The sequence below is a fragment of the Camelina sativa genome, chromosome 15 (assembly GCF_000633955.1).
Source record: "Camelina sativa cultivar DH55 chromosome 15, Cs, whole genome shotgun sequence".
Classification (NCBI taxonomy): Eukaryota; Viridiplantae; Streptophyta; class Magnoliopsida; order Brassicales; family Brassicaceae; genus Camelina; species Camelina sativa.
In genome coordinates this window covers 26,940,946-26,950,573 of record NC_025699.1, presented here as the reverse complement: position 1 = coordinate 26,950,573, position 9,628 = coordinate 26,940,946, and the positions used below count along the sequence as shown (strand labels likewise).

At 32.4% G+C, this 9,628-nt stretch overlaps 2 protein-coding genes across 2 annotated transcripts; both read right to left on the bottom strand.

Annotated features, from left to right (window-relative positions):
- On the bottom strand, window positions 4,556-7,153 carry LOC104747640 (probable serine protease EDA2). The gene is made up of 12 exons (XM_010469308.2): window positions 6,899-7,153; window positions 6,656-6,781; window positions 6,420-6,575; window positions 6,161-6,349; window positions 5,917-6,033; window positions 5,754-5,807; window positions 5,591-5,662; window positions 5,310-5,515; window positions 5,141-5,235; window positions 4,993-5,067; window positions 4,819-4,902; window positions 4,556-4,745 (listed from the first exon to the last, which is right to left on the bottom strand). The coding sequence occupies exons 1-12, from the start codon at window positions 7,076-7,078 to the stop codon at window positions 4,630-4,632; spliced, it is 1,470 nt and encodes a 489-aa protein (XP_010467610.1). The 5' UTR covers window positions 7,079-7,153; the 3' UTR covers window positions 4,556-4,629.
- LOC104747639 (histone H1-like) lies at window positions 8,056-8,924 on the bottom strand. Its single transcript, XM_010469307.2, has 2 exons — window positions 8,768-8,924; window positions 8,056-8,676 (listed from the first exon to the last, which is right to left on the bottom strand). Exons 1-2 carry the CDS (start codon window positions 8,864-8,866, stop codon window positions 8,257-8,259), a joined length of 519 nt encoding a protein of 172 aa, XP_010467609.1. The 5' UTR covers window positions 8,867-8,924; the 3' UTR covers window positions 8,056-8,256.

Sequence of the window (9,628 nt, the reverse complement as noted above, 5' to 3'; positions counted from 1 at the left end):
AATTCAAATTCAACGGTCTTGCTTCTTATAATATGACATAAATAATGAGACGAGATCCCAACAATTTAATCACTTTTTTATTCCTCCGACATGGATTGACAAGAACCCACTCTATGATTATACAAACTAGATTATTTTAGCATCACAGATTATACGAAGTAATAGAGGCACAACAATGATGTATATATCATTGTAACCTTAAAAATTTATATGTTTGTTCTCCGAAAAATGCTTCGGCGGTCCACCTTTTACATGACTATGACTAATTAAAAAAACTGTTACGGAAAAAGGAATGATTCTGCTAAAATACATTGACTGAAGATAATTTTACAAAAATATGATATATGTATATATATATATAAGTTAAAATTACTAAAAATATCACAAAATAAACTATATACTAAACAACTGATGTTTCTTTTACTAAACTATATACCAAACGTCGATAGCTCAACTGGTAAAGATTTTCTGGCAAAGTCTAGAGGTCGTCGGTTCGAGGTACTGTGTTTGGGAGGAGACCATATAAAATGCTTTAGTTTCTGGCCTGAGAAGATGTACAGACCTAGGTCCAGAACCTCTTAATAATTAAAAAAAAACAAATATGTTTTAAAATATTTTAAAAGTTTTCTTGAAAAATTTACATGATAGTTTCTATTAAATTTTAGTGCTAATATATACTCTCTCCATTTCAAAATATATGATGTTTTAACTAAAGCACGCAGATTAAGAAATCTTTACTTTTAACAAGTTCAACCAATCAGAAATAATACTGCATAATATAAAATACTAAATTAATCTAAAAGTGGCATAGAAACTTAAAAACATATTCTATTATAAAAAAAACTTTCTAAAATATCTTATATTTTGAAACGGATGGAGTATTAAATTTGAGTACCTACGCATATTGACAGATCTAGATCCAGGTTATTGATGGACTTTTTCAGATGGGAAGATCCTTGAAAACATTCAAAAGACCGCACAAAAACTATGACTTGGCAATATTGAACAATTGAACTACAGAACTATACTTAATTGGACTAGAAGATTGATGATTTATTAAATTTCATTTGGTAGTGGTTTAACTTCGAAAAAAAAACCCGTTGAATTAAAGATAAATTTATTTTAGTCGCATCACATATCAAGTTCACTACAAATTAAAGTTTTGACCCATAATTAGAGCATATTTGTTTGGGATTGTTCTAGATCAACCCCAAAGTCACATTTGAATATTTGATCCAGTTCATCCTTGGGAAAATTATAAATAAAATATCTTTTTCTAAAAATTTGGCCATCTACACTTTTTTTTGAAGATTGTCAATTGTGACGAAAATACCCCTACTAATAGAAATAGTGAAATTTTTAGGAGTTTGAACCAATAAACAAACAGAAAACCCATGTTAGTATACAACTGTGAAAAAAAAATTTGAAAAAAAAATGTTTTGGGTGTTAAAAATCAGTTTGTAAATTGCTGATTTATGGTCTAAATTGTTTAGAATAGACTTTCTACTATTTTTTCTCTTTCTGAAACATTTAGATTGTTCATTCTACAGTTTGTAAATGTTCTACGAAGTTTAGACGGAAAATTTGTTCTAAAAATTTCAGAACCTGAATTTTGTATGTTCTACAAAATTAAGAATATGTATTCTACGTTTTTCTTCATTCTACATCAATTCAGAATTCGTTTTCTACGTTTTACCCTATATACTAAAAGAAGTAGAAGATATATCATAGAAATTTTTAGAATTTGTAATCTGTAAACCTTAGAATACCCTAAAAATAGAAAGAAAATAAATTAAATAAGGAAAGTGAATATTTTTAAATATTTTTTAAATATTCTTAATTTATGGTTAAGATTTCGTAATTATTGTTTAGATTTGTTCTAATACATTTTAGAATGCGTATTCTAAATTATTTAGAAGATAAACAAATTAAGAAAAATCGACATTATACCTTAACGTGATCGGTCACCATCTCTTCCACCTTCCACAAAAGCTTTCACTTACCTGTTTATGATGCAAATCTATGTTACTTGTGGTGTATGGACACTGGATGCCAAGAAGGAGTGGAGATTTATTGATGATGAAGAAAAACGTGCTAGATTACTGACTTTGCAACCCACTACATCTCTTGAAGAGTTGAAGGTTATGGTTTCAGAAGACTATGAAATAGAGCAAAATATGTTTGATGTGGAATTCAGTTATCTACTCACAGAGGTTAAAGTTGATTGTCCTCCTGTTGTATTTACAAATGATAGAGGTATGAAAAATTTTCTTGCATATCTGAAAAAGATAAACATGATTCGGTTGTTTGTTACATTCAAAAGAGTAGTTGATGGTGATAGGAGTAAAGTCCAGTTCGATCTGAATAAGTTCCCAGCTGATAGTAGCGATGGTTGTAATGTGGAAGTTGATGTAGGAAAATCAGTAGGTATTATTTCAAGGAATTCACCTAAGCTGACTAATGATGTATTAGAAAAGCGTACTGATGCTAATCTTGGTGATGCTGCTGTTTAAAGTTGGAAGATTCAATGGTAAAAAAGGGTGAATATTTTGAAGGGTTTTTTCTCAATTTCTCGATCCCTTTTGTTTTCTTAATTTGTCGAGACAAAGTCACAATTTCATTATTTTCTCAAGACCCATTACGAAAAATTAGGCCCACTAGACTTATTTTCTCAATTTTCCTTATTTCGATTTTTACTGATTTTAAAATTTCAGGAGAAAAAAACAACAAATTTTATCTGAAAATATAACTAAGGGTATAATTGGCTATTTTTATATCCAAAACCCTATATAACCAAACTTTTCAAAAAAAAGTGTAGATGGCCAAATTTTTAGAAAAAGATCCTTTATTTATAATTTTCCCTTCATCCTTTCCATCTTCAAAACATTTTAGACCTAATTATACTAAATAAAAGTAGGAGCTATAAGCTTCTTAAGGTGTCCACATAGGATTTTAAACAATCTATCAGGATTTGACATGTCAATAATTAACATTTTATACAATTTCCAGAATTTTTTATATTAAAAATTATTTTAAAACAACCTATCATGATTTGACATATCATTCATTAACATTTTCTAAATTTCCAGAACTTTTTAGAAAAAGGAAAATTTTAAATTTATGGAAATAAAAGAACTATGTACATTATCCCACATCGGCTAGAAAAGGTTTAGACAATGGTTTAGAACCAGTATAAATAAGATTAATATACTTCCAACAACGAATGAGCAGGAAAGCTTGATTTATCAGGCGTCCAAGTTTAAAAGTTTTATTCGGTTTGATCCAATTTTTTATTTGATCAAACTAAAACTTTAAAAAGTTTCAAAATAAATATTATAATATTTAAAAATTTTAAAAGTTTAAATATTATAAATATTAAAACTTTTAAAAGTTCTTAGCTTTTAAAATGTTTTTAAATATTAGAATTTTTAGATTTTAAAAGTTTAAAATATTATAAATATTGGAACTTTAAAATTTTTTAGCTTTTAAAGAGTTTTAAAATATTGTAATTTTAAAATTTAAAAAAGTTTAAAATATTATAGTTATTGAAACTTTTAAAAGGTTTAAATAATTCTAATATAAATAATATAAATATTTAAATTCCATAGAAAGTTCAAATATTTAAAACTCTATAAAAAGTATAAGTTTCATTAACTTTTAACCATAAAAAAGTTTAAAAATATGTGTATAGTACGTAAAACCATGGTGGATATGGGGACTGTGGAATAGCTAAGATATGTCAGATCTGGGAAGGAAAAGGGGAAGAAGAGAAAAAGTGAAAGGAAGATGAAGACAAATGTTATGTGAAGAAGCCAACAAGCCACAAATCAATAGAAACTGAGAGAGCTTCAATAAGAATTAAACTCAAAGATTTTTGTTTGTTACTCTCTAGCCAAGTAACGGATGGAAAGTGGTGTAATTTATGCTAAGAAACATAAAAAGTGCTAAGATGGGTTATGGAAGGCATCTTTTAAAGGTCGTAAGGATGTCCGATCGAGCTGAAGCTTTTATTTGGTTGGACCGAGTGTGAGATTTGAATTATTGTGCATATAATGAAGATTTAGAGAAATCCACTTTCTTATGATTGTAATCTAAAACATCTATCACCCAACAATAAAGTCTGATCATCGCTATTACAACAGCACCAACTCAAACATGAGTTGGGGTTCGATACTTTACCGGAGCCGTCTTTTTACAACAGGGACGTTATAATAATTTTGCATATTCAATATCAGTGTATAGCTATTTAAATAATTGATCAATTTCAAATTTTTAAGACACATTCATATAAGAATACCCGCGCATAACGCGGATTTATAACCTAGTTTTGGTAAAGAAACCGTAACATTTGGGGGAAAATAGGATTAAGATAAAAACAAATTATTTTTGTAAAATGCATCCATGACAAATATGATGGATTTTTCTAGGAAAGCATTTCAAACACAGGTGGTAAAAGACTTTTACACATGCAGTCTTTATTATATAAATAGTTATAAACTATATATAACAAGGACACATACACTAATAAATACAAAAAAAGTGCAATATAATTTAACAAAACAGAAAACGACTACTCTAGGTTGACTACATATTCACTCAAATTCGTATCGTTCTTTTTCTTATGCAACTCTATATAGAATTCCTAGTTGGGTTGCGACACTGAGACAACCACAAGTCGATGTTTTCTACCATTTGTTGCCTTACTTTGTTTACCTCATCTACCAAGCTGCAATCATTTGACTTACCTGACAGTGAAAAAATATGTTGATTTCAAGACTCGCTTTTGACTTTTTGGACCAAACACACAAATTCTTATACCTTCAATGACCATTGGAGATTGAGGGCATCCTCTTAGATCAATTCCATGCCCACAATTATGACATTTTATGATATAAGAAGGCACTGGCGCATGAACTTGTTAGTGAATTGGAAGAAAAATGCAAAATGTCGGGACAAAACTTAAGCAAAATCGAAAGGGATAAGAGACTTTACTTTCATGAGATGAGTTCTGCTTGGAAGCATGACGCCATGGATCTTGTGACCCATTAGTGAATATGATTTTGGTTGCTGTATATTCCCGAAAAATTATCACAATGTGCATAAACTAAAATGAGTTTTAAGATGGTTTAATGTCACGTACCCGTGAGTCTATCGCCTCCATAGTACAAGTTTGTTGCATCAACTTTAGGGTAAACACCTTCCCCAAAAAGGCTCTTGCATAAATCCAAATGGAAGCTAATCAAAGTAGAATAAATAAAAATGTGACTTTAAAAAATGTATAGAAATATATGATTTAAGAATAATGTTACTCTGTATTGATTTGCTGAGATCGAACGCTATCATTTTTAGGTGCCACCTGAAAATATCCTAGTTCTGTGCAAGTTTGAAACCACCATAACCGATATGCACTGTCTCCGGTAACTACAGTGTTTCTTAGATGTTTCCGATTATATGATCTAACACGTAATCCCCAAATTCTCATGCAATACTCTCTAACATATTTAGAAAATGTTTCCTGCATTACAAAGCCAATAGAAAGTTAATTTCCGCTCGATTTGCAGCGCGAAGAAGGTCGTGAGAGCTTAATTACCACTAAATCACTACCATTCTTCTTTGCTTCAACAAGCGGGACACATAGTTTATCTTGATTTCCATATTGGAACTGCAAGAATTTGAACAGTAAATATCACTAATCGAGCAAAAATATAAAAGGATGGTGGAATATTGAATAAATGATTATAAATAATCCTTACCGCCATAACCGCTGCATCCGCGGTTAAGTATAAAAAATCAGCATCAACATCAAACTGTAGAATTCGAAAACTAGTATGAAGTTGGAACTCTAGTTCCATTATTATCAAATCAAAACAGAGCTGGTGAAAATTAGAAAAGAGAGAAAGAGAGAGAGAGAGAGACCTCAGTGGCATTGAAGAGGGATTTCACTGCCTTGTTGTTTACTTTAAGTCCTAATTCCAGGAGTTTATTAGTCTCTTGTAATGCAGCTTTGCATTCTTGACCAGCTGACTCGCCTATCTTCTCATAATGTAAAATAGATCAAAACCATAATAACTTCTTTTTAACCCTAAATCTCGTAGAGGACAATATTGTTTAATTCCATTCATGCCAAAGAATGACAATAAACTATGCATGCTACTAATACCTGCTTATCAAATTCAGAGAATTCATAGACTGCACGAACAACAGCAGAACTAGCAAGGCCTCCACATGTCAAATGCGGGAACTTAAGTCGAAACCACGCACTTAAAGCTCCAGCATAAGAAATCCCAAAGAAGAACCACGGATTTTCATTACCACCACTACTCATATTGAACTTAACATTCAAAGATTCCTACATCCACATATCATAATAAACACAAATGAAACAGTTTCTCTAGCAAATGAAATGAAGCAAGACTTGCCTGGTAATGTTGTCGGAAAGCGGCCAAATCGAGAAGGGCTTGTTTAGAGGAAAGGTATTTCAGATTCTTTGTAGCTAATGAGTCAAAGGGAGCGCTTTTCCCATAGTACCTATGTTCTAGTGAAACCACACCAGCTTCAAACCTCTTTGCTAGTACCTAGATATGTTTATGAAAACATCAATCTCTTTAGATTTTTTTTTAATCTTTACAAAAATATCGGATTAGTAGAATCTTACATTTATGTAATCATTAGCTATGCCATTACAAGGACCTTCACCACATATTATCATAAACATAGGCCCATCTGGTGTTCGAAAGTAGTCCATAAATTCATAATAACGCTGTTTGAATTTGCGGTGATCCTGTGAACATCGAAATCCAAACAATAAATCTAATAATCTTTTGACAAAAACCAATTAAAATTAAATGATGAAACAACAATTAGATTAGAGACAAGAAATTCGTGAGGAGAAAGTTACATAATGAGAGTAATGATCTAGGGTTTGATTAAACCATAGTTCATTGGTAGTCAAGAAATAGCTGCTTCTGGAGACATTATGAGACACGCTACTCGGATGCAATAATGCACGAGACAAGGTTGAACATGACACTATCGCAATGAAAGTGGTGATCAGAATAAAGCCGAGCTCCGACAACATTTTTCAAATCTAGCTTTCCAAACGCACCATATAATTATACCACACTCAGCGTGAACAAAATCAAAGGAGGCAAAAGTTTTTTTTTTTTTTTGTTTCTTGGTCTGTAAAAGTAACATTACAAAAAGAAAAGCTTCAACCGCAAAGAGAGGAAGACCACTTTCTAAAAAAGGAAATAATTTAATGGCTACAAAGAAAAATAAAACAATGCTATACATTAGTTACAAGTGGATAACAAGATAATGTATGTGGGTCAAAATTACGTTAATTAAGCTTGTATTTTCTTTTTAGTCATTCGGTTCCTAAGCTATATGTACCTAAGCCAAAAATATATTTGTTTCAAAACCAACTTGTGAGTTTTAGTCATTCGGTTCTCTGAAGGTTTTTTCCCTGAAACTTTTGTCCTTGTTCTTGTGAGTTTTGTCCTTGTAGTTAGAGAGCTAAGGTTGAGGACGTGGGAGAAGCTTGTGGTGGTGTGTTTTTCGTCATTAATTGGTCAAAATTTTCCTATTCAAAGGTGAGTGGTCATGCATAACTATGGCTTATCTTATCTAAGCTGAGATTTCTGTTTTTGCGATTATGTGACTTGTTTGATTGTTCCTTTGGCTTTGTGCGCTTCGTGGTCGAAGAAGTTTCTTACAATAAACTTTTTTTTTTGGTTTTTATTTAACGAATTGCAGTTTTTTAAACATGAAATGTGTTATGTCGAAATTCTCAAAACCATGCACGAACCGTCTTCTCTTCCCATGTAACTCAGACCTCTTGATCCTATTTGTGAGAAAAATTGGATCAAAAAATTTTGACTTTGTGAAGAAAAAGATATTGACAACAAAACAAAAAGTACACATAATTTATAGTGATCACCATCAATATGGAAGTTACATCCACTTTAAGTCGCTACGGATTCATGATTTGCAAGCATAACATTTTTGACCATTTTTGGAAAAAAGGTTCTTTGTAATTATGAATGGAACAAGCTAGAAAGAAACTTAGCTCTCAAATTCCAATCCAACCAAAACTATTTGCGAGTATATTACATAGTAGTAGTACTAGTTGTACATCAGAAGACTCTTTAGTTTTTTTACATCCAACCGGAAACAGAGTCAGCCATTTTACAGAGACAACAAAAAAACAAAAACATTATTCTTCATGTTCACACAGTTTCTTCTTCTACTAAGTGATCAAGCGGCGGAAGCTTTCATGACCTTCTTCTTACCAGCTGAAGATTTGATGGACTTAGGCTGTCTCACCTTCTTCGCTTTCCTCTTCTTTTCTTGTTTGTTCACAGACATAGTTTTCTTGGACCTTGTCGAAGAAGACCTAGTCCTAGTCGTCTTCTTCTTCTCTCTTTCCTCTTGCTTCAAATCCTTCTTCTTCTTGTCCTGCTGCCTTGTTGTCATCTTGGTGGTCTCTACGAGCTTGTAAGAGGCTCTGATCTTCACGAGCTTACCTTTAGCGACAGAGTTTTTAAGCTGTAGAGAAAGTGTTTTACGAAAATTCTCTGGAAGTGAGGGCTTGTGTTTCTCCTCTATCTTCTTAGCTATAGCGTAAGGGCTTGATCCGTTCTTCTCTTTCAGAGCCATCAAAGCCTCTTTTATCATCTTTTGTCAGAACAAAACCAAAAAAAACCTAAGTTACACAGATAGAACTCAAAAGAAATAGAGTAATAGAAGTCCAAAAAAACCGACTCACCTGAAAGTATGGAGGATGAGTTGCGGTTTTTGGTTTTGGCGGCTTCTTCTCCGCCGGAGTCTTCTTCGTAGTAGTAGATTTGAGCTTCTCTTCGGCCATTAGAGACGGAAATAAGATAAAGCAGAGGATATTAGTGAATACGTTGTCTCTATCTGTTAAGTTTTTTATATATAGCGCCGAGAAATGTGTGCGTGTGTATTTTGTATTCGTTATGGTTTTGGTCAGCGAATCGATTACGTGTGCATTAATGAAGTCTTGAGCGTACACATGTCCTTTATGTAAAGGCTAGATTCCATGTGTTACATGCGAGAAACACACTTGGAGGCGGTGATCTTTTTTTTTTTTTGTTTGGTCTACAAAGCATTTTGTGAACTGAAGAAGCTATGAGAGTGTGTTTGTTTTCTACTGAATAATACAAATCCAATTTAGAAGCTGCTCTTTTAAGTAAATAATTCAAATATATTGTTAATTCTGTATTACAGTCTCTGGATATAGCAATTTCGAGATTTTCGCCGGAATCTGAATGTTTCTGACTTGTACCCACATGATCTCCAGTCGTACTCAACACAACAAACTGGTTTATATGGTTAAAGTCACATCTTTTCCGGAATCTAATAAAACTGGAACTAGAAGGACTAGACAAGACACAGAGCGGGAGAGCCAAGAACTGTAATAACCTTTTGGATCTGCCAATAATACAAGAGTATTGGTAATCTTTACTCCACTCGAGTTTGGAACAGATTCAGAAGCGGCAACAATGCCATCCTTCAGGCCTTCATTCTGAGCAACAAGAGACAGATCGATCTGATCTTCTGAGCTTTTCTCATGTCCAGCTGAGCTACTAGCCTCCAAATTACTTGC